The sequence below is a fragment of the Schistocerca americana genome, chromosome 5 (assembly GCF_021461395.2).
Source record: "Schistocerca americana isolate TAMUIC-IGC-003095 chromosome 5, iqSchAmer2.1, whole genome shotgun sequence".
In the NCBI taxonomy this organism is placed as follows: domain Eukaryota; kingdom Metazoa; phylum Arthropoda; class Insecta; order Orthoptera; family Acrididae; genus Schistocerca; species Schistocerca americana.
In genome coordinates this window covers 584941183-584967299 of record NC_060123.1, presented here as the reverse complement: position 1 = coordinate 584967299, position 26117 = coordinate 584941183, and the positions used below count along the sequence as shown (strand labels likewise).

The following is a 26117-nucleotide window of genomic DNA, read 5'->3' as shown; positions in this document are numbered from 1 at the left end:
AGTCTACTTACTTCAAACTCGCAGGTCCTGGATCAATTTCTGGCGCCTTTTTTTGTATTGAAAATCGAGAATAGAGTTCAAAGTACGATCAGTCATAACCCCGAAACAGATTCTTCGTATGTCTTTTCACTGTCTCAAAAAATTCCAATATTTGCCTACTTTTTGCTCATTTGAATAAAAAGCTGGCCTTAAGTTAGTCGAAAAAGTTGGGGTAATATACATAAAAATACACTGAAACGCAAAACGTAACGACGCAAATAACTTTCGCATGCTGTGTCACAGCCAAATAACATAACTCCATGAAACTTCAACCATACATACACTGAAAAGCCAAAGAAACTGGTACACCTGTATAATATTGTGTAGAACCCCCGCGAGCACGCAGAAGTACCGCAACACGACGGGACATGGACTTGACTAATGTCTGAAGTAGTACTGGAGGGAAGTGACATCACGAATACTGCATGGCTGTCCACAAATCCGTAAGAGTACGAGGTGTGGTGACCTCTTCTGAACAGCTTGTTGCAAGGCATCCCAGATATGCTCAATAACGTTCATGTCTGGAGTGTTTGGCAGTCAGTGGAAATATTTAAACTCAGAAGCGTGTTCCTGGAGCCACCCTGTAGCAATTCGGAACATATGGGGTGTCGCTGGAATTGGCCAAGTCGGTCGGAATTCACAATGGACGTCAATGGATGCAGGCGATCAGATAGGATGCCTACGTACGTGTCACCTGTCAGAATCGTATCCCGAAGTATCAGGGGTTCCATATCACTCCAGCTGCGCACGCCCCACACCATTACAGAGCCTCTAGCAGCTTAACAGATCCCTGCTGACTTGCAGGGTCCATGGATTCATTAGGTTCTCTCCATACCCACACACGTCCATCCGCTCGATGCAATTTGAAACAAGACTCGTCCGACCAGAGAAAGTGTTTCCAGTCATCAACAGTCCGTTGTCGGTGTTGACGGGCCCAGGCAAGGCGTAAAACTGTGTCGTGCAGTCATCAAGGGTACACAAGTAGGCCTTCGTCTCCGAAAGCCCATATTCATGATGTTTCGCTGAATGGTTCGCACGCTGACATTTGTCGATGGCCCAGCATTAGAATCTGCAGGAATTTGCGGAAGGATTGCACTTCTGAACACGCGAAGGCAGTAAAACCTTATTATAGGTAAGAACTGGACGTATCTGGTTATTGCACGAATACCTTCAACCTTTTTATACAAAGTAACTCATTTTTTAAAAATTAGTAACTGCATGGAAATGCAACTTCCCAAAAACCATCACTCTCTTTTGAAGTCGGACATAGACTGCGTAAACAATGAGAAAAGTTTTCACTTTGGTTTTTCAAGAATTTATTGCCATTGTCACAAATTTCATATCCACCACCAACTCCCATCTTCAATTTCACTTTCTAAATGCTGACACAAGTTTACCTGGTCTGGACGTCAGCTCTGAGGTATGACTTCAGGGGGGAAAGTTACGTCTGTACTAAGACGATACTGAGGAGGTTCGACTTCCGTGGGGAAAGTTACTTCAGCACGGAGACGATACTGAACTACTCTATACTGGAGCCGTACAGCAGCTCGACTACAGCTTCGTAAGAAGTGGGTAAGAACTCGCAGGAAGTCGACTGGTGACGAACTGGTTGAGGTGCAGTCGGCTGTTCTCTTTACCCTTCTGATCCACACACGGCGCGGGTGGCGCGTCAGCGCAGGGGGCGTTGCTGCCGTGCCGTCAGCGGTTGGGCGATGCCGTTCGCTGTAACTGTCGCTATCGGATTACGGGAGAACCTCTGGTGCCTCAGAGTCTCCAACGATAGCCCAATTTCTGGCAGCGACTGGTTACGATCCGCTTAATATACGTTCAGCCACATCTGTACGAGCTTCTATCAAGTTATCGTCATGTTCTTATCGAGTTGTTATGAAGTTAAAGTATTCAATGTGTTGATATTTTTGTAAATAAATCACGAATACAAGACATGGATGAAAAAAAAAGTTATTTGAATTGTAGTTTATCCAATAAATTCTGTAGAGTTTTTCAAGATTCTGAAGTCTACTAGTGTGCCACAGTTAACAAAAGGGAAGTGACGTTCCATTGTTAATTTTCGCTCTGAAAATTAATACGAAAAATATTGGAAAAAGATAGTAATAGACTCCAGGTATTCCGATTTCATTACGCTCAACTACTATGAAAATTTGGAGTCAGAATTTTTAAAGAATCACGAAAAATATTGCAGTGCTGTTCTAAGTCGCGTAACGAATCTGCGCCAAGATAAAATATAATTGAAACACGAAAGTTCAGATCTTAAGAAATAGCTGACAAACCTGATATTGCAGGGCTATTCATTTTGCCAATTTTCTATTAGCAATAAAAACAAAAAATTAACCGTACTTTTAGTGGAATAACGAAAAAATTTCTTGTCTATGTTTTCGTTAAAAGCCTTTGAAATAATGGAACACCACTAGAAAGAAATATGCATAACGTACAAATGTGTAAGACCAGGATCCAGAATAAGAAACATGATCCCAGACAGGTTCTGTATGCTGGGCGCAGCTGCTTCGCGTGTCTACCACGCGATTTCGTAAACGTCACTATGGCGACGCCTCTTGATAGCTCTGCAGATGGCTATCGTTTTCTCCTACAGCCGTTTGCGCTTTGCATTTGAAAGCTGTCAAAAGCGCTGCCAGGTGTCAGGGATTTCCTTAAGCTGACTCGACTGTAGGAGCGTCTTTACATTACTAAAACCACATGTATGATGCGGCAAGCTTCACATGCCTCGGTGTTTATGACGTCATATCTATTGAACTATCTGTCTTACAACAATATAATTTATTCAGGCTTTCCCGGCGAGACCTTGACATGTGACTCTAGCACTGAAGTCTCAGGTAGCACCTGAAGAAGGCAACGAGTTACGTGGCCGAAATATTGTGCCAGAGCGACACAAACATCCAGCAGTGGACCCGATTATTCCATATGTCAGTAATGTAATTGTTTAAATTTATTCACCGTCATACATGGATACTGTGTGCAAAGTATGTTGCGAATAGGGTGAGTAGGAAAGAAGAGACAAATTTGTAACTCGTGCATAATGGGGCAGTTTTCCACGCATTTGTTGTTTATGGTGTGGTATCTCGTGAACAATCATTAGTATGTGTTTCTTACCCCCACAGCGACTGTTGCCTGTCAGTAAGGGATATTTCCAGAATGAAATTTTTCACGCTGTAGCGGAGTGTAAGGGATGTGTGTGCCAGGTTTGATCGAAATCGGTGCAGTGGTTTAGGAGGAGATGTGGACACACACACACACACACACACACACACACACACACACACACACACACACAAACGCGCGCGCGCGCGCGCGTTGCTATTGGCGACAGTTTTGCGTGTGACTGATATTATCATACAGAGTCTTATTCATTAAAATTGAACAATATTTAAGTATAGTGTTCGGCAGCAACACTGCAACTGCTTCTGGAAATCGATGTACCTGCACTCAGCTTCAGATTATTTGTGCACCAGTAAAATGGAAGAGGGCCAGTCCCCTTGTGGATACAACAAGCAACTTCATACTGTTGACAAACTGCCTACTGGCTTCTGTCTCGGGTTCTTCGGCCGACGTTCATCTAATGATTTTTCTGACGTTTCGCCAGCACGAGTGGTTGGCATTGTCAAAGCTTCACCCTCCATTACCGGTGGTGAACTGGAGCCGATCTCGCGGGCGCAGACTATATGTACCTGGCGCGCCAACGTCCGAGGGCTTCTCCGCGGTCATTTCCGGTGCGGTTCTCCTCTTGCTACCTGCGACGGTCGTTCGCTGCAGTACGGGAAGCCAGGATCCGTTTACCTTAAGGCTTTCCTCTTTCTTGTTCAAACTGTTCGCGTGCTGGCGTGCTGAACGTCGGCCGAAGAACCCGACACAGAAGCCAGTAGGCAGTTTGTCAACAAGTGGCCACGAAAGCCTCAACAATTTTGTGTTCATACTGTTGACTGAGTGATCACCTTACTGGCGTGGTGCTCACCCTCTTGGTTGACATTTCCATCCTCTTCGCTGGTGACGGGCCGCCGCCTGGAGCGGTCATCAGGTACCGCGTCACTCGCATCCCCGAACTCAGAGGTGGCCAGTGAGGCCGATGAGGTGCGCCGCCTCGTCCTCCGCTCCTGAGGACTCCCAGCTTCGGTACCAGACTTGTCCGCACCTTCCTGGACTTCACCCTGGAGCGGCCTCAGCTCGCTGGCGATTGGTCTGCGCTTGGCGTGCCACTCGAGCGGATGGAAGAGGAGGCTGCCCAAGGGTCCATGCATCGACACGCCACTGAAGACCAACATGGCGCCGAGGAAGCCGTAGTTGTCGAGCAGCAGCCGCACCACGTGCGGCATCACCATCAGGACCACGTTGCCGCCCGCCATGGAGAAGCTGACGGCGCGCCCGCGGTACTTCACGAAGTAGGCCTTGACGGCCAGGAAACCAGCCGGTGCGACGAGACCACTACCCAGACCTATGCAGAAGAATAGCAATGAAAACACGAGTCTAATGCGCCACGGAGAACAGGGTTGTTAAAAATAAAGCACGAGCTAGATTGGGCAGGAATAGGGGAGGGCCATAAGCTGTGGCCTTTAAAGAAACTACGACAAAATGTACAAGATGTTTGAAAAACATTAATCCAGTTTCATGAGACTGTCATCTGTCTGAATGAAGACAGGAACTAGAGATGAATTTTAGCTTAAGCATAGCACTACGAAGTATTTTTTATTTTAAAAGAAACAATCATGGACATACAGTCTTGGCATAACTCTTCATTTGCTTTGGGCCTTTGTCTCACTTCACCACGGGTTCGACCTTGTTACTATGGATTTTGCGATATTAGTGTCAGAGGGTGGCCAGATGCTCTTCCTGTCGCCACCCTACACCCCCCCCCCCCGCCCCCCTGGGACGGAATTAGTGAACCCTAGCTGTATCTAGTTTAAGACATGAAATAGTGTGAACGTTTTGCAAATGTCTGCGAATCGTGTAACTGAGGCATTCACGTAGTGGGATGTGGAAAACAGCCCAAAAACCACATCGAGGCTGGCCAGCACACCGGCCCTCGACGTTAATGCGCTGGGCGGATTCGAACTGGGACCAGCGCGCCTACCCGAGTCCAGGAAGCAACGCATTATCGCCCTGGGCTAACCTGGCGGGTGCATAGCCCTAACACTTAAAGAATATATTACGAAGTATAGATAAGTTACGTCAGTGGCAATGTGTTGACCTCTGATACTTCAATTTTTTGCTATATAGACAAATACCCCCGATGGGGTATTCCTAATTCAAGAAAGTTAAATCCCCCTGTAAAGCCATATTAAGATAAGACCAAAACCCTGACATTATCTTAGCATTTACTCAAAGAAAATCCCCTTATCATAAGTATCATTTACAGTCATTAGGCCAACAACACAGGCAAAAAAGAGAAAGTAGAACGAAAGATGAAAATAAGTCATGAATGTTGGAATAGGAACAGTAGGAAAAGTGGATGAAATGGAGATGCAGATACTTAGAAGCTATAAAATATATACATTGAGGAGCTTCAACACAGACACTCAAAGCTATGATATTAGGCGAGAATACAGTCCATATCACTGACCTACTAACAAACTGTATGTAATGATAATGTAGGTGAACGAGTTTGCGAAACTCGTGAGGATCATGCCAGCCACAGTCAGCAGTCCCCCGCCAAGAGACACTTGACGAATCGAGAATTTCTTCAGTAATGGTCCAGTCAGAAGCCCTGCAAACAGAGGTAAACATTCAAAACAATGAGCGCACACCACCTGTCAAAAACGCATGAAATTTAGTACTAAAAATGTACCAATTCAACATAAGTGGCAACAGAGTAAAGTTGAGTCAGTCGAAATTATATCTGAACTTTTTCACTGATGTCTTTTACTTTTACATGTAGCAATGAGATATTGTCCTCGTAACCAATACTACCTCGTATTTGTTAGTCTAATATCATGTTGGCTGCAATGCTAGAACGGCAGCTTGCCTCCAGTAAGACTGAAGAAGGTACTTACTGACAGTACGTTTTTAAAGTAACTATCTAGCTATTTGTTCGGCGTAGCTTGATTTAATTACAAGAAACCCACGTCAGAATGGGTAAGCCCAAATTTTGTTCCGGGTTATGGTACATGGTGGCACCAGCTTACCTCTTACATTAGTAGAACTAGCGCCAAATGTAAACACATGAGATCTGGATCTCCAATAGTCGGAGACCGCAAAATATAGGTGTTTTCCTATCAACTTCGTTGTTATGTTGTTATTCTCCTTTTTATTCCCAGACTTTTTTTATTTCTGCTTTATTTTAAAATCATACCGTATCTTATTTCTTTTCAGCAGCAAATCCACTTCTGACATAAGTATAGTTTGGCACAGTTCGACTGCCCTGGAACTCTCACACATCACATCGGCATGCAAATGTCTCAGTTCTGTATGCATGATGTCAAATGTGTGGGTTATCTAACTGCTGGATGGTGGGATGCAGTGTCAGCAGTAACACACACACACACACACACACACACACACACACACACACACCTCTCCCAATGGTATCCCAGTATTTTACTAGACACAAAAACGAAACAGGTCTATTAGTATGTTGCCACCATTTTGGCCACGTACAGAAGTATCTGACGAATCTGCACTTGCGTAAATTGTCGCCATGTACAAAAGTATCTGAATTATTTACAAGAAAAATACATAAAAAATGTCAACAGTAAAGGCGTAATATATAGTATTTTCATGTTTGTATTACTATTTGTCAAAAATACATAAGATTCACCTCAATTTTGCGTAAACTGCTATCATGTTAACTAGCATTCAATTATTTATCAAAAATTCAGAAAGATATTGACAGTACTGGTATGACATGAAACTAATGACCTAATTTACAATTTAGGTTGTACCTGTCAGTGATAGTGCCACACTTGGTGTAAGGCACAATGGAGCAACAAATTAAATATTTCTACGATCGAATTGTCTGTGTTGCTTATCAAAAGTATGTGAACACAAAAAAATGGTTCAAATGGCTCTGTGCACTATGGGATTTAACATTCGAGGCCATCAGTCCCCTAGAACATAGAAGTACTTAAACCTAATTAACACATCCATGCCCGAGGCACGATTCGAACCTGCTACCGTAGCGGTCGCGCGGTTTCAGACTGAAGCGCCTAGAACCGCTCGGCTACACCGGCCGGCTATGTGAACACAGAAACGATGTTATTTATACACCTAACTGTATGCCAGATATATGCAGCAGGTGTAACAGAGTGTCTTTACCTCTGTATTACTTATCAAAAATACGTAATATTTATCAGCAACACAACTTTTACGTCGGGTGTCACGATGTTACTTTTGATCTAAATTGTCTGTCAAAATACATGAAGAGTGTAACTGGCAGTATTTTCATGTCTCAAACCGATGTCAAAAAATGTCAGCGACACACACACACACACACACACACACACACACACACACTTTATGTCAAGTGTCACAAAGTTATTTTCACATCTCACTTTATGCCAAAGCATGACTGTGAACTCTCAAATTAAGTGTTGAAACCCTATGTCCACCTATAAATTATCTAATAAACGCATGTGACTGAATTTACACGCTAAGTGGTCAGTTGACATTTCGTCCTAGGCCTAAATGAGGCTGTGTACAAGAAAAGAAGCTTATCGTACCCTGTTTTAGGGTGGAAGAGGATGATGCATCAAGAAAATTTAAAAAACATTATCGACCGGCTGAAAGGAAGCTAAATTTTTGTTACCTTTGGTAACGAACGTACCTGTGGTAGCTGATTATCCGCCAACAATACATTATCTGACATTTTAGCACAGCAAAGCACACTAAACAGGGCGTATTTTATTTCGATCTTTAATGCAATGTATCATTTAACCTCATAGTTTCGTAATATGTAAACGTAACTTCGTAATTCATTGTATACAAAATTAAAACAAAAGTATATGAAGAACATATTTCCACACAGAGAGGCTAGCTCTATATTCTGAAAATACGAAAATTGGACTAAAATAAAATTATTTACCAAAATAAAAAAAAAACGCATAGGTTGCTTATCGTGATATGAAGTCGTAACTACAGATCTCTGATCGCAAACGAAAAGACCATCTTAGCACCAAAATACAATTGTCTCTGTCTTTAATGTAACTACGTAAACATTTGTTTTGTAATAGTAAAGAACACACATGGATTACTACTGATTTAGCTAACACGTTAAATTGTACTTGTATAGGGACTGTCTTACACTGTCACACAGTCGAAACTATAGTAATAAACGAGACTTGCTATCTTTCAAATATCCTCTCGTAGCTACTTTTAAAATCATGCTAAGTTAGTAACTTCACCTTGCAGTACAAAATCTTCTGCCGATAATGCTAACTTAAGCTATCGCTCAACAAAAACTACATGACATTTCATCCCATACATCACCATTTTACAGCAAATTGTAACAAAATGCCCATACACAGCCATGTTACAGCAGATTTGCACCAATTTTAAATTGCTCCCTACATCGACACGTTACAGCAAAACTACAATAAACTGCCCTCACATATTGCTATGTCACATCAAAACTGTAAAACGCTTGTGTTTTGTGAACTGGAGATCATGGAAACCCCACTTCATCCACTCGGTGTGACGGGAGGATGAGCTTGGTTCAAATGGTTCTAAGCACTATAGGACTTAACATCTGAGGCCATCAGTCCCCAAGACTTAGAACTACTTAAACCTAAACAACCCAAGGACATCACACACATCCATGTCCGAGGCAGGATTCGAACCTGCGGCCGCAGCAGCAGTGCTGTTCCAGACTGAAGCGCCTAGAACCGCTCGGTCACAACGGCTGGCCACATTACCTCACTCAGGTCAGATGGTAATATACAATTAACGACAGTACGACAGTGAATAATTTGGATCTTACTGGTAGTCTTGCGCGTTGTACAAACCACTCAGTACCACGAATGTCTGTCAACCAAAGTAATTTCATCACAACAGTAGGCTCCTTCAAATACTGTCTCTAATGCAACGCTACACTAGTAATAAGAAGAACGAGAATCAGAACCATTGCTAACCTCTCCTGTGCCAACTTCTTCAACAAAGAGTAGCACTTGCAACCTACGTCCTGAGTTATTTGCTGTATGCATTCCAAACTCTGTCCTGTCCTACAGTTTTTGCCCTCTACAGCTTCCTCTAGCACCATGAAAGTCATTCCCTGATATCTTAACAGATGTCCTATCATCCTGTCCCTTCTCCTTCTCAGTGTTTTCCACATATTACTCTCCTCGCCGATTGTGCAAAGAACCTCCTCATTCCTTACCTTACCAGTCCACCTAACTTTCGACATTCTTCTTTAGCAAAACATCTCAAATGCTTCGATTTTCTTCTACTCTGGTTTTCCTACTGTCCATGTTTCAGTAGCAAAATTCCTTTACTTCATCTGCTTCATGACCATCAATCCCGATGATAAGTTTCTCGCTGTTCTCATTTTTCATTACTTTCGCCTTTCCTCGAATTACTCTACATCCATATTCTGTATTCATTAGCCTGTTCATTACATTCAGCAGATAATGTAATTCTTCTCCACTTTCACTCAGGATAGCTTTCTCATCAGCGAATCGTATCATCGATATGCTTCGATGTTGAGACTTAATTCCATTCCTGAATCTTTTATTTATATAATTGCATCTTCGATGCACAGATTGAACAGCAGGGATGAAAGACTACATCCCTGTCTAGCACCCCTTCTAATCCGAGCACTCGTATTATTGTACATATTGTATATTTCCTGTCTCTCCCTATAGCTTACACCTATTTTCTCAGATTTTGGGGCATACTGCACCAATTTAAATTTTCGAACGCTTTTTCCGTATCGAAAAATCCTATTGATTTTTCTTCAGTCTTGCTTCCACTATCAACCGCAACGTCGGAATTGCCTTTTGGTGCCTTTACCTTTCCTAAAGTCAAAATCATCGTCATATACACATTTTTAATCTTTTTCCATTATTCTGCATATTATTCTTTCAGCAACATGGATGGTTGAGCTGTTAAGCTGATTTGCGAGAATTCTCACAATTGTCAGCTCTTGCAGTCTTCAGAATTGTGTGTATGATACTTTTCCGAAAGGCAGATGGTGTGTCGCCAGACTAATACATTATACACACCAAAGTGAGTAGTCGTTTTGTTGTCTCTTCGTCAAATGATTTTTGAAATTCTGATGGAACGTTATCCATCCCTTTTGCCTGATTTGATCTTAGGTCCTCCAAAGCTCGCTTAAAGTCTGATTCTAATACTGGATCCCACACCTCTTCTAAATATAGACCTGTTTCTTCTTCTATCACATCAGACAGTTCTTCCCCCTCATAGAGGTCTGCAGAGTACTCTTTCCACCTATCCGCTCTCTGCTCTGCATTTAACAGTGGAATTCCCGTAGCACTCTTGATGTTATCACCTTTGCTTTTAATTTCCTCAAAGGCTATTTTCACTTTCGTACACGCGGTGTCAGTCCTTCCGACAATCATTTCTTTTTCGGTTTCTTCACATTTTTCATCCAGCAATTTCGTCTACCTTCCCTGCACTTCCTATTTATTTCATTCCTCAGCGACTTTTATTTCTGTATTCCTGAATTTCTCTGAATATTTTTGTACTTCTTTGCTTCGTCGACCAACTGTAGTATTCCATCTGTTAAACATGGTTTCTTCGCAGTTGCATTCTTTGTAGCAAAGTTTTTCTTTCCAACTTCTGTGATTGCCCTTATTAGAGTACTGCCTACTGAGCTAGTCGTTCTTGCCTTAGAGAACTTCGAGCGTATCTCGTCTTTCTTTAGGACTTCCGTATTCCAGGTATTTGTGCATTTATTCTTCCTGACTAGTCTCTTAAACTTCAATCTACTTTTCATCACTACTACATGGTGATATGAGGCTATATCTGCTCCCGGGTACGCCTTACAATCCAGAATCCGATATCGGAATCTTTGTCTGACCATGATGCAATCTACCTTCCCGTGTCACCCGGCATTTTACAAGTGTACATGATCCTCTTCTGATTGTTGAACAGAGTATTCGCTATTATTAGCTAAAATTTATTACAGAACTCGATTAGACTTGCTCCTCTCTCATTCCTTGTTACAAGCCCATATTTTTCTGTGAACTTTTCTTTTACTCCTTCCCCTTCTACTGCATTCCAGTCCCCTATGACTATTAGATTTTCATCTCCAGTTTCCGTACTGTATTTCTCTTTCAATATCGTCATATACTTTCTCTATCGCTTCATCTTCTGTTTGAGACGTCGGCATGTATATCTGAACTACCGTTGTCGGTGTTGATTTGCTGTCGATTCTGATAAGAATAAACCTATCACTGAATTGTTCACAGTAACAAACTCTCTGCCCTACCATCCTATTCATAACGAAACCAACTGTTATACATTTTATGGTGCTGTTGATATTACCCCATACTCATCTCTCCAGAAATCCTTGTTTTCTTTCCATTTCACTCCACTGACCCCTGGTATATCTAGTTTGAGCCTTTTCTTTACAGATTTTGTAGCTTCCCTACCATATGCAAGCTTCGGGAATTCCACACTCCTCTCGTAAAACGCTACCCTTTCACTGGCTGTCCAATCTTTTCCTCATGGTCACCTCCCAGAAATCCGAAGTGGAGCTATTCCGAACTCTTTTGCCAACGGAGAGATCAACACGACAATTTTCAATTACAGGGTGCATTTCCTGTGAATACAGCTTATGTGTCTTTAATGCAGTGATGCCTTCTGCATCCTTATGCCGTTAATCATTGCTGATTCTTCCGCTTTTAGAAGTAGTTTCACACCGAAAGGCCAAAGAGTGCTCCTAACCTCTGTCCACTCCTCTGCCCTCTTTTGCAAGGTCGTTGATATAATGAGAGTGACTTCTTACGCCGGAAGTCTTCGGCCGCCAATGCTGATTATATACTAAATTTAAGCTTTGGTGGGTTAATAACCCAGGACCAAGAACTTTCTGATTAGTAATCAAAGATGCTACCGATATACCACGGGTGAAACATTACACATAACGAAAAGATAAAAATAGGTGGAAAGAAAATGAAAGAGCCAACCTTCATCATCTCCCCTTTACTGAATTGATATGATCTAGACTATGCTGAAGAGGAGGCAACAAGGGGCATTCCAAATTACGTCATTAATTACAAACGTTATGCTAACTATGAAGAAGTTATTTGAAACAGATAATTAAAAACTGAGTTCTAGAAAAAATAACTGAAAACTCACAGCAGACCGAGAAATTGCCGTTGTTTATATACAATAATTTTTAAATAGCCACAGCTTGAGCTCGAAAAGCATACTAATATTAAAAAATCTGTATGTCAGTTATCCAAAGAATCCAGAATTTGTGCTTGATACTCATACCAGTACTACACCAATAGGTAAAATTGAGTTCTAACACGATGATGTTAATAACAGTTCGTGGTATCACATCAAACCTACATGAAATCTGAATGGCACTGAATCATTCATTCTATTTTTAAAAGGAGTACAACAGAACTAAATTTCAGTAACAACTTTATCTATTCATTCGTTTCGTGCAAAACAGAAAAAAAGTAAAAAGTAATGAAATATTTTACAATTAAGGGTGACCTTAATTCAGTCATCAGTTTGAAGCAACTCAAAAGAATATTACATTATTTTTAACTAGGCAGCATTTGACTTTTTGAAAGTGTGGTATTAGATACAACTGACAGTGAACGGATTGTGGAAATTCGTGGAGAAAAGGACAATCTGTTAGTTTCTTGAGACGCCGATGTGTGTGGACACCATCCAACCACTTAAGGTAGCAGCTCGGTGTAGGATAGATCTGGACTATGATGTTCCTTACTGTCTGGCTACACGCCCCAATCCTATACTGTCAGGAAGTGCATCCCTTGTATATATTCCTACCCACATCCACAGGTTGGAGGGTCTCTGTAATCTTTGAAGATGCCTGACTGTGTTGATTATTAGGTCTCTCTCAGTTCAGTAGTAGTGAATGGCATCAGTCAGTGTGTCCCTAGTGGATCATCCATGAACCCCTGTATACACAATGCTATCAGCTCTGTGACCAAATAGCGTCTCTTGTTGTTTCCAAGTCTCTTTGCTCATAACATCAAAATAGTGCAAATCTGAATGCAGTAAGAAAGATTTTTTTTTAATAAGTACCTCTTACACTAGTTATCATCATCATTGGTTATATACACAGAATCTCTCCCACAAATGTGCTTATTGCTCCACAATTATTGAAAACATAATTAATGATCTACAGCAAGAGAACGAATCCTCACAGGTTCCCCAACTCACTTAAAGAAACCGCAGGCATACAGTACACACAGTTTTCAAGAATAATGAAATATTTACAAGAAAATGTGTACTGAAATGACACATACCGCTTAATATGCATCTCTAACTCAATGCTTATTAGTATCACTCAGACACATGAAGTGCTTACACACTCATCTCATGTTGATTCTTACAACTACTTTTCTAACTACTCAAATCAGCTATGGTACCTCCACACTACATACTACAGTAACTTATACATTTATTCCCCCAGGTAGCACAAGGTATGTACTGTAAACTACCGACACTAACTCCTTTCATAGCTAAAATTCTCAGCTAAATCTTCTTCACGTATTTACTTTGTCTCATTCCCCGAAACGGTCAGACGACGCAAAGCAAAGCACACAGTAAATTGAATACCTTACACAACTTGCTGTATAACAGGGATCACAATGCATAAAACAAAAGCAGAAAAAACATATGGCAATAATATTTATTCTAACAAAATTATCATTTACATTAACAGAAGATTATCTTGGACAATAGCGTTATCTAGTATTGTCTCTTTTTACATTACCTAACAAACACCTTGCTCACTTTTAGTGTGATACAGTGTCTCTCATTTATTTGAACATATTGCCTACCCATCACCGTCCATGTTAGACTTCTCATTATTTGGAAATCTCCTTTATACACGCAAGACAAGAACTGTAAAATACGCGTTGACGCTCTGAAACTTCATCATACTTTAACGTATCACACAAAACGAACATTCAAGGCACTTCAAAAACAAGTTTTGGTTAAGATGAAGTACACTTACTACACGTCCTAACATAATTACTCGCACAGCAGCTTCATATTGGAATCATGCACTCTCTTTGATATTCGAGTTCCCCGTGTTTTGCTTTTTATTTCAGGTGAGGCTCATACCACGCCTTGAATGGACCAATATTGATGGGACAAAACTTACACTGTAAATGCACGTCAATTGCAGGACAGCGTCTGCAATTTTATTAAGATTTTCTGCCTAATATTGAAGAATTCTGTTAACATTTGGTGTCTGAAATTCCTTTGACGCCTTTCTCCAGCCGATCCAATTTTTGCGATGCCAGCGTCAACCCATCACTGAGTCTCAATGCAGCGGAAATCATAAACAGTACATTTCCTCTTATCTCATCTAATTTAAATTGTTTATGCATCACTAGGAAATATCAATGGATAGTAAATCATTTGACAACTCATTGGGACTTTTCTCCATCTGTGAAAATATGAATCCTATGATCTATGACATCATACAGCAATACAGCCAACTTAGTGTGCCAAGCTCCTTCATGTCATGCTCAGAGAGTTCTGATGCTGCTTAATAAAGTGAGATATAAATATGTTTTCTTCTGTGTCAAGTATCCTTCAAAACCAACGGCCTAAGTTTTTGGGCCATTATCAGAAACCATTTTATCAAAATGATCAACTTAGCGTAGAAAATTAAGCGGGAGAGTGTGTACAACAAGAGTTGTATCTGTTCTTAATTGATTAAGTGAAACGCATTTACAAGTTGACTCAGCATCAACAGAGGCACGAGAGTAACACTGAATAGTACTTGAGAAAGAACCATATTGATCAACGGTGGCAAGTTCCTTTCATCTTGATGGAAAGCTCATGATGTTTCACCATTGATGATTTTGCCTTTTGACAGGGCTTACTTAAAGCCCAGCCCTTACAAATGTCGTTATTCATTTTGCAATAGCATGTTCTATGGAGTCTGTGAAAATTTTCTTGCACCAACAAGTGCATGACTTAAATGAGTATGCCAGACTGATTTATTGGTTCAAATGGCTCTGAGCACTATGGGACTCAACTGCTGTGGTCATCAGTCCTCTAGAACTTAGAACTACTTAAACCTAACTAACCTAAGGACATCACACACATCCATGCCCAAGGCAGGATTCGAACCTGCGACCGTAGCAGTCGCACGGTTCCGGACTGCGCGCCTAGAACCGCAAGACCACCGCGGCCGGCAGACTGATTTATTGACTATTTAGTCAAGAGTACAAACAGACCAGTGCGAAGTCTCGTGACTTTTACTATTAAACCAAATATCGTCTTTCATCACACAAAAATTTAATATAACTATTACGTCTCTGTCTCTCCATCTTTCCTTCACCACCTCTGATAGTGGATCTTAATTTTGTTCCCTAGAATATTTGCAAGTGCTCTGGAAACATAAAGTGTAAATGCAACGTATTTTAAGTACATGACACTGAAATTGTTCTCTTCAAGTAGGCCTGCTTTGCTGCGTGGTAACATGCTCGCCTCCCATGTAAGCGGGTCCGGGTTCGATTCCTGCTCGGGTTGGAGATTTTCTCCGTTCGTTTACTGGGTGTTGTCCTCATCGTCATTTCATCCTCATCACTGTCGCGCAAGTCGCCCAACGTAATAAGACTTGCACTTGGCGGCCGAACTTTCCCAGATAGGAGCCTCCCGGCCAAGGATGACATACGCTCATTTCACTCATTTCATTCTTTGTTCTTTTCAAGATCGTCCTCAGTCTCACTATTCAACCACAGAGGAGATCGTGAAGAATGTCACAACATTGTACTTTCCAGGAAGATACATTGTTCCAACCACTGACACAGAGGAAACACTCAGGCATAAAACACAATTTATTGGGTAATGGGGTGACAACAATAATACAAGGAAATAAGTCAACACCTCTGAAAGAAGTTTAACAAAAAAAGTGCTCGGAGGAATGTGCATTCCCTTATAAAGAGGCTATCCATGCCAGGTGTTGCTTGTGTTGTGCTGTGCGCACACAGCAGACAGCCATGGACTCTGGGGCGACCAGTGGACTGGACTGGCAATAGGCAGGCAGGAGCCATGTGGACGACAGAGTCCACAACGAAAGACGTCAACATGGGCAGCAGAGACGGAGGCTGTAGAGTAAAGGCTCTGGTAATGGAGACCCGGCTTCCAATGACGCTGACGGTGGCGTCCCCTCAGCGCAGCAGGATGTGGCAGCACTGGTTGCACGAAGCCAACCTGCTGTCAGTACTGGCAAAGTCCAATCGCTGGGCTAGGCAGGTACAACCAGACCTGTTTGACCCGTCCCAATGAGGGGGCACGGCATCCTCCCTGGGACGCAACTAGTTCTGGGGTAATGCCACGAGTCGATCTTCGGTGTGAACCATGAAGACGCAGTGACCGCGCTTGCTGTGGACAATGGTGGGAATTCAGAGAAGTGATCGTCAAAACGCTATGGCCCAGACTGGTGTGCCACGCGTGGACAATGACAGGCCCAGCGTTGCATGGGAACGCCTGGTCGCTAGCAAAATGTAGAGCAGTGTCTCTGCCTGATGGCCATGCATGGGCTCGGCGGCACACGTCTCCAGCTGGAATCATTCTGCAAGAGCTTAAAAAAAACGTGAGAGATTTCTCGTCTGCGAAATCTATGTACGCAGCCAACCTGCTGTCAGTACTGGCAAAGCCCAATCGCTGGGACAGGCAGCATAGCAACGTTCAGACAAGGCAACCACCTCACCGTTCGACTATGAATATGAATGGAAGCGGGGGGGAAGGAGCTGTGACATGGCGAATGCCATTGTGCATGCAAAAGTCCGTGAAATATTACGCCACGAACTGAGCACCATTGTCGCAACCAGGGCGGAAGCAAGCATTTTAAGGTGAATATCTTTCACATGGCCTTGACAATCACGTCTACTGTGGCAGAAGGACAACAAACGACATAGGGAACAAGCGAGAAAAAGAATAAACTGCCGTTAACGAGAAAGTGTCAAAAAAGAGCAAGCGAAATCAATGTGAACTCTTTCCCAAGATTGTGAAGCGACCGGCAACTGCAATAAAAAAGCAGGGCACACCACCGGCTGCTGGCCTGAACACTTGCGGCAGGCTACGAAAAAGGTGTTCCACCACCCAACTGATGCCTGGAAAAAACACTTGGTGGCGCGCCAACAGTTTTTGCGAGAGATTTTACAGTGACCCTGACATAAAAAGTGTCGCAGAGCTACTGGAAACACGACGCAGGGAGTAAATCCATCCATCGGTAAGAGAATAATGGAATCGAGAGGGAGGCAATGGCGCAACACAATTATGAAGCGGGTTCGATGCCTGGTTCGGCAGATGGTCGAACCATCCATGCTGTATCACACGTATGACCTACTGTAGTACCGAATCTGCCGCCACACCAGAGGCAATACGGGAACTCAGTGAAGCCATCGGTCGTGGGCCTCGCCTTTGAAACCAGTTAAAAGCAAAGCAGTTCCTCCTGGCCGAACGATCGATCAGGACCCATTGGGACAGAGCAACCTCTAGCGCTAATTTTGGCGTGGGACGGAAATGGACCCCACAGAAAACAGCGTCCAACAATTAGGACAATGAGTGGCTTTGCCTAATAAGGACGCTGAGATGCTTATGACTGTACGCTACTCAAGGACGTCTGAAGTAGTCACAGAACAGACAGATGGGGCAGACACATAACGGTGCTTACATATTTTTCAATGGGGCTCAGGCCCTGCCGTGAAATTTTATGATCCAAATAAACAATGAAATGCTGGAGAAAGTGACAGCTAGAGAGATTACATTTGAGGCCTGCATCCTGTAGAATAGTAAACGAAGAATGGAAATTACGCAGGCGATCTTCCATGGTAGCAATTATCATATGATGTATTCAGAATTGGTATCCCATTGGGAGACAACCATCATAACCTGTTCTAAATAAAGCTGGAAGGTGAAATACGCACTAGTAATCTCCAGCGTCAGCCGTTGACATGATACGTCCAAAAGGTGTATTAACCATAAGCAACTGTTTTCAAGTCTAGTCCAGTGGACTCTAAAGAGAATCTTCAGTCAAGCCGATTTTCGAAAAGAATCTGTCCCCAGCCAACAATGTGACCATCCTGAGGGCCAGGCAGAGGGGAAGTGTCTATGATTGCTTGTGATTTAACTGTCACCCTGAAGTCGCCACAAAGCCGCAGCCGACTGGGTAGTTTCTTTACGGTCACTAAAGCCTGTTCATTTGAGGGAGTCTGTCTAATCATTCACAATGACGTTAAGCGATACACGTCGGATCGTCTAAAACTACTGGCACCGGTTGCGCCCGGAAACAGCAATGGCGAGCAGGGAATTTGAGGGTAATGTGAGCCGTGAAACTGTTTGGACAACCTAGTCATGGGACAAACAGACCTAAAAATTCCGAACACAAGGAATCCTATTTGTGATATGGCATTTGGGCTGTAACCAGATGCACAGCATCTGCGATAGAAAAATCAAAAGCAGCAAAGGCATCTAAGCCAAACAAATTTTTCGGTACTCGCGTCGTTAACCACCAGGTACGTAACAGAACGGACAGCTGACTTGTAAACTGTCTCGGCCGTGAAATGGCCGAGAATAGGCATTGTCGTTTGATGGAGCTTACCAATCGACACTCGACGCATGCCAGTGGTGAGGACACTAACCTGGCATATGTCTGTGAGTTGACAAGGAACACAGAGGCCCCCAGAAACTGGAAAATGCGGAAATTTCTGGTAAGGTCTTATGGGACCAAACTCCAAAGGTCTTCGGTCCCTAAACTTATGCAGTACTTACTCTAACTTTAAACTAATTTACGCTGAAGACAACACACACACCCATGCCCGAGGGAGGACTCGAACCTCCGACGGGGGTAGCTGCGCGGACCGTGACAAGGCGTCTGAGACCACGCGGCTACCCCGCGCGGGCCCCGTGTCGACTTGTAGGAGTAATGGCTTATCCATCACCCGCACCTTAACGAAAAGTTTGTTCTGGCCTATAGACAACAGCGAGCATAATGTCGGAACATTATGAATATCGACATCTACTGAGACCTGCAATGAGTCCTGGGAGGTTGGGGCAGAGACCGACATACCGCTGCTATGAGATAGTTTTCACATTTATGGCAAGAGGCTCATCCCTTGGGGCAGACTGCCGGCTCGGGCTGTACGGAACAAGAGTGGCACGAAGCAAGCGGTGTTCGCTGTGCCTGCTGAGAACAACGTGTTTGTCCGTGTAGGCCAAGTCAACATGTTTCTCCTCACTGCTTTACGCTCCATACGCCAGGGATGCACGCTGTAGACAACGACAACGTCACTGCGAACTTCTCAGTGGCGGCCCGCAGCGTGGAGGACCTCCAACTACTGTTCAGAACATCTTCTGACCTAGGATCCCCAAATTGAAATGCAGTTTCAGTTCGGCGTGCTACGACAATATTGCTGTGCTCTTATCTTACTTCGGGAGGACGACAGTTCAATCCCGCGTCCGGCTTGTAATGTTATGCGTGCCTCACTGCTTCTTTTAAGGGCATTTTAACGGACACGATCAGTATTATGGCAAGCAGAATGGAAATGGACAATTTAAAGGTAATAAGAACTACTACCGAGCGATATATCACCCGACAAATCAGGCAAACAATTTTAACTACGGCAACAACCCACAGCACACTGCGTATGGCAATGAATACGGCAACAAAAGTTGGCAGCGCGAATTCCCACAGCAAGCACAAGGATGGAATCCTGGCGCGCGGAACGCGAACGTATACTACCAACATATTAACCCAAATAATACTCAGCGAAAATTCAAGCCGAACAATCAGCAATTTCAAACTTCGGCTCCAAACAAACAACAAATGCATGAACGACAATTTCAGATGCAATTTGAACCTGAGAATAGAGGAAATAACCAAATGCAGAGGAAACGGTACAACCCACCGGTATTTTTCACTCAAGCTCACAATCTTCCGACTTTTAATCCAGTAAATGAACCAGCACAGTTTGATACCCGAGTAATTCACAACACTCAGTTTTATTCGCCGCAATTAACTGAAATGAGTGTACAACCCGATAGGAATAACAATGGTTGTACCACCAACTATTCAACAACGGAAAACTAATCATAGTATCTTATCACTCCTTACCATGTGCTGTACGGCAGGAAGGGAGTAACTACATTAATGACGAAGACCTGAATACAGTGCTAGTACTACAACGACAGCACTGACATTCGTGACGAGTTACTACACCAGAATAATATAACAAACTTAGACCGACAAGAAGATGACCAAATTCAGGCGACAACCGAAATCACACTAGCAGTATATGTAACTATAGCAATACTGGATACTAGTGCAAACGTAAATGCAATCTCACTATGTTTTTTCAAACAAATAACCGCCACACAAAAAATACCCATATTACCCGTACAAGGATGTTTCATTACAGGAGATATTAGTTCACACACGCAGAAAGTGCAGATGCAAGCTTTGATCCCTGGTATTATACAAACAGTAAAACTTGAATGTATTTTCCTGGTAGTAAAGAACTTGTCAATACCCTGCTTGTTAGGTATTGAGTTTCTCAAACAGACGAAGACCAAGATTGATTTCGCCGAAGGAACTTGCACTCTAAATGTAAATGAACAATCACTATCAGACGCACACATGAGAAAGTACGTAATTATCTTTCGGCGCATCTGCCCTCGTGGTTAGCTCACGAGGTAGACGTCAACAATATTTCCGAATGTCAAAAGACTGCCAGAGTATAAACAGTTCTACGAACGCTCAGATGGAGCGCAATTGTAAACCAAATGGCATTTTATTTCCCATGATGATACGAAAAAGACACACGAACTGGATAGTTACTGTATTCAAAACAGTAACTACAATATATGAAAGACTAGAAGCTGATCTCGGTGCTTTCAAAAGTTCGCTGTAACTAATAGCACAACTCCAGAAATCCCATCCTTTGACCATACACCTTCGACATACATTTTTTTAGCACTTACTTAATCCTATGTATTTTCGGTTCCATATACTATGTACTACGAACATCATTGCAAGAATTGAAGAAGGTTAAGCAATTCAGTCATGACGTCTTAGTCATGGACACTTGATATACTGATGCATCATGACACAAGAAACCGACCATGATATTACAGTTCAGTGCATCGCCTCCTTAATTCATTTTTCTAAAGTACGATGTGTACCAGACTTCTGCATACAAACTCGACTGAATAATACCTCGTTCAAAATTGTAAATATTTTCTATGTTCTTGTTATTTCATGATTCTTTGCATTCAACCAACAGTAAGAAATCTGAACTATGAACGAACTACGAGGCCTGTTCAGAAAGTAAGCTCCGATTGATTGCCAAATTGAAACCACAGTGAACATCAGAAATGTTTTACTTGTAACAATTAGCTACACCTTTCAGCTACTTCTCTACGTAGTCGCCGTTCTGACTTAGACTTTTGTCATAGCGTTGTACCAACATTTCAATAGCCTCATCATAGAAGGCAGCCGCCAGTGCTTTCCGCCAATTCTCCACGCTGGCCTACACCTCGTTGTCTGTGTCAAAATGTTGTCTTCAAAGACAGCGGTTCATGTGACCAGAGATGAAACTCAGGGGGAGACAATTGCGGACTGTATTGTGGGTAATCTAACATTTCCATTTGAAAACGATGCAGGAGCATCTTCATTGCCCCTGCAGAATGCGGCTGAGAATTGTCGTGAAGACGAAACAGCACGACAGTTATGTAATGTTAGCTGCATAGCTTCAGGCGAAATTTCTCACCAGGCCCACGTACTTGGCGGCAGACACTATTTTCTAGACATCTTTACGCACTCACTGCGAGCTCAGAAATGAGAAGAGCGACGTGATGCTAACTGGGGTTATACTAGAGACACTACCCAACACATCTGTGCAAAGCTTTATCGGATTTTCATAGTCGTTTCCATTTCGCGACCGATCGGAGCTTACTTTCTGAACGCCCCTCGTACTAATGAAAATCTCATTGCCTGTGAGACGATAATTGCCATGCAAGTATGTTCTTTGTTTATCGATGTCTGCTTGACGAAAAGTTTTTCTGATTGTTTTGATATATTATTTGCATTATGGTATGTTACCTGTCAAATGTATTCATTGTCTTAGCTGCATTGTAAACATTAGAAGTGAAACACACGATATTACTTGGGAAATTGAAACCCGACAGTTCATAAAAGAAACTGTCATGCTTCAATTGGAGGCAATGTAATGTTATGTGTGCCTCACTGCTTCTTTTTCTTTAAATAATTTGTGCCTGATTTTATTTTGAGAAGCTCAGTAATGTATGTAAATACCGAAATTGTAAATGTGATTCAAAAAGTACTTGAAGTGAAGTGCAGCTGGACAGCAATAAACTCTTTAGCGCTCAGTCCCCGCAACGATAGTATTAGAGAATCTTTGAGTATGGACTCTAAAAAATGATTTTATTAAAAAAAAGGGACTGTTAATCTGTATGTTGTGGAAAGAGGACGTGTTGCTAGGCCGTCGCTCAGAACGTATTGTTACATTTTATGAAAATTGATATTTTGGTGATAAAACCGAGTGAAGTATGTGTAAGAGTTGCCAAACATTTATGTATACAAATTTTCTGGAAGTGAAGAATAGAAATACCTTGTTTTTGGAAAAGGAGGTGAACTTTATTGTCGTCGCCGTCTATTAATTGACAGAACTGTAAGTGTACAAAGTTCACTAAAATACAGGAGAAGAAATGCATTCTCTGTAGTTTTCATTCAATAAGTAACAACCTTTCATAATTTCTTAATCACAGTAACTGGCTTATGTTCTTGTACAATAGTATAGTGCTGAACTCCACTGACCAATTTTGATGTAGCAGGACGTGTAGTTTGAAGGAAGTTTGTGTGTCAAGCAATTTCCTTTCCTCACGAAAAGCAGATTGCTGTTAGATCTTACTTACTTATAACTGTGGTCCCTTAGGCATGAAAAGCTACGAAAACTTTGGCTCAAAGCTATCCGCAATACGGCCAAGTAACCAACAGAGTTTTTATTTTAAACTTTAAAGAACAATAACTTCCTTCAAATTGCAATACGTCAACAACTGGTGCAGAAGCTGATCATTCAAGGAGGCAGCAACCAAAATTCAGGTACCAGTTACGACTTAAAGTAAAAATCTCAATCAAAAATCAATCTCTCTCCTCCTAAACATATATAAATATTCATAATATTATTTAAAAAAGTTCATTTTACAGGCTATCCTAATTTAGGTTTTCCGTGATTTCCCTAAATCGCTCCAGGCTAATGCCGGGATGGTTCCTTTGAAAGGGCACGGCCGACTTCCTTCCCCGTCCTTCCCTAATCCGATGAGACCGATGACCTCGCTGTTTGGTCTCTGCCCTCATACAGTCCAATCCAATCCTACCTTACTGTTGTTAGCGATGCAGAAATTGAGGAAACGTGAAGGATCATCTTTATCATTGTTCTGAATTGCCGCATAAATTTCGAAATTTAAATGCAAAAATGTACACTTTGCAAACTGTACTCACCTGAGAACTGCGTTACTGAGAACATGGAGTTCATAATGACCGCCGCACTCGTCGTCTCGAGGCCCATGGACTGCAGTTTATCTCCGAACAGCAGGCTGAATATGGTGTTCAGGCACTGGCTGGTAATCTGATCAGAAATCACAGAAAAGGAGATATAGACATCTGGAAATGGTAATGCTAATGTACGTGGTGGTGTTTTTAGACACTTTAAGAAAATGAAACAACTACAGCCTTCTTATGATCTTACTGTGTAGCTTCCAGTTTCGGCGATTCAGTGTGTCATCTTGAAGCCTTAGTTGATTCTGAAGTGTTTATCACGATCAACATATACGCTGCATCAGCGCCAAAGGTAACTAAATTACGCAGACCATCTGTAACTGTGATGTCAGCACTCCAACCATCAGCTGCCAATTACACGAGAGTTCTTTACAGCGATATAGAAAGAGAGAAATTTTTTTTATTTATTTTTTATTTTTTTTTTATTTTTTTTTACCAGTATGAGTCACATTGGCCCACTGTCAAATGATGTGGCACATATTTTTGTAAAGTTAATGTTAATCTCGGATTCAGAAATGACAGCATAGTAGTCAAATTTTCTGACACTTTCAGAGGAACAGTTCGATCCGTTACCTAAATCATGCACATACAAAATAACCTGTGCTGATTGCGAATCCATATACGTAGGTAAAACTAGTGGAACTTCCAGACAAAGATATAGAGAATATACTTCCCTGCATACCATTAAACATTGGATTTTCAAAGAACATTCGAAGAAAACGTAACTAACTGTCGTGGGTATAGATACGAATCTAAAAATTTTGCACTTCGTAGATAAAGGAGGTACTATAGTTATCATATAAGATCTGGAAATTTATATCCATTCCCACAAAGAACCTAACTGTTTCCTGAACGAACAAACCGAGTCGAAGAACAAAGTATTCTTTGACAGTTTTCGTAATTTCTTATGCACATAGACCATAGTTTGTGCACTGTATTACCTTGACATTGTTATCAGTACATATCGTTAGTAATATCGTACGACAGACTGTAATCTTGACGTATGGATCCACATGGCTCTCATGTGAACTATTACGAATTTCCGCTTACTACTCTACATTATTTGCTTGACTACACGCCTTTACTGGGTTTTATCCTATTATCTAAATGTTTCAGTTACGATATTCCGCGTTGTTTTCGATCACTGATATCGATTGTAAGATACTCTTACACTGTCATTTTTGATAACGACAAACTTTTTTTTGTCTGGCAGTTAACGGTTGGAGAGCTGACATCACAGTTACATTTATGTTGACCACTGGTCACTGATCCAGCGTAGTACATATGGAACGTAATAACCGCTTGAACGTCAACTGAGGCCTCAAGATGGCGCATTGAAGCGCCGGAACTGATAGCTACACAATAAATAAGATAGTAAGGACGGTTGTGGGCGTTTAATTTTCCTACAACAGTGACCTTCAGTCAAAAGGATGGACTTACAAAAGCTTTTAGACACGTTAGGAACTGTATTATACGACACAGTCCTCTGCTAGTTATATAATTTTCAATGTTAATTTTGGCTCATTTCTGACCACCCATGGAGCGTCTGCATCAGCAGAGGCTAAAAACGAAGTATATAAAATTACAACTAGTGCCTCATGAAATTTAAGTCATACATACGTTATACATGTACTAGCAAATACGGCAATTACTGAACACGTACGGAAATGTGATATCCGTTCATAATCCCGGCCCCCCCCCCACTCACTCTCTCTCTCTCTCTCTCTCTCTCTCTCTCTCTCTCTCTCTCTCTCTCTGTGTGTGTGTGTGTGTGTGTGTGTGTGTGTGTGTGTGCAGTTCCTCCTATCCCCTCTGCTGTCCATCTCTTTCTTCCTGATCTTATGTCCACCCCCTCAACGCTGATTTATACTCCCCTCCCCCCCCCCCCTGTCTATCCGTCTTTATTTGATCCTTGTTTATTGTTGTTGCCAAATAAACCTCGATGGGAATGACTTACAATGAATAACTAAATCGGTTGGGTATGAAAGACATATCCTGGTGTTAGATCTGTGAAGATGGTGGCTCCAATGATAGTATTTTGCATTATTTTAATCTGCAAACCAGTGGGATTACAAAGTTTAGGACAATTCAGATTTCTTAGTGATTTTCTGATCATAACGCAGCAAGCCATAAATACAACTTTCCTTTTTTCTATTGAAAACTACTGCGAATAAGAAAACAACATGGCACATAATTGTGTACAAATTTTAAAAAAAATTACACGTAAGGAGAAAGAAAATATACTGGGAAACAAGTCGTCTCATAGGTTGCACGCACTGCTTTCAATAGTTGAAACTGACTGCGAGAAAGAAAACGAAACCACACAGCAAAGCGCAGCACTTTCTTTCTAGCAGTCAGT

At 42.0% G+C, this 26117-nt stretch overlaps 1 protein-coding gene across 1 annotated transcript in view; it reads right to left on the bottom strand.

The window, feature by feature from the left end:
• LOC124616556 (monocarboxylate transporter 1-like) overlaps positions 1 to 26117 on the bottom strand; it is a 74966-nt gene that overhangs the window by 26289 nt on the left and 22560 nt on the right. Inside the window, exons 2-4 of the mRNA XM_047144875.1 lie at positions 23702 to 23828; positions 5627 to 5770; positions 4025 to 4501 (exon numbers count right to left, since the gene is read on the bottom strand). Of these exons, the coding sequence (XP_047000831.1) occupies positions 4025 to 4501; positions 5627 to 5770; positions 23702 to 23828 (748 nt within the window). The remainder of the gene's footprint in view (positions 1 to 4024; positions 4502 to 5626; positions 5771 to 23701; positions 23829 to 26117) is intronic.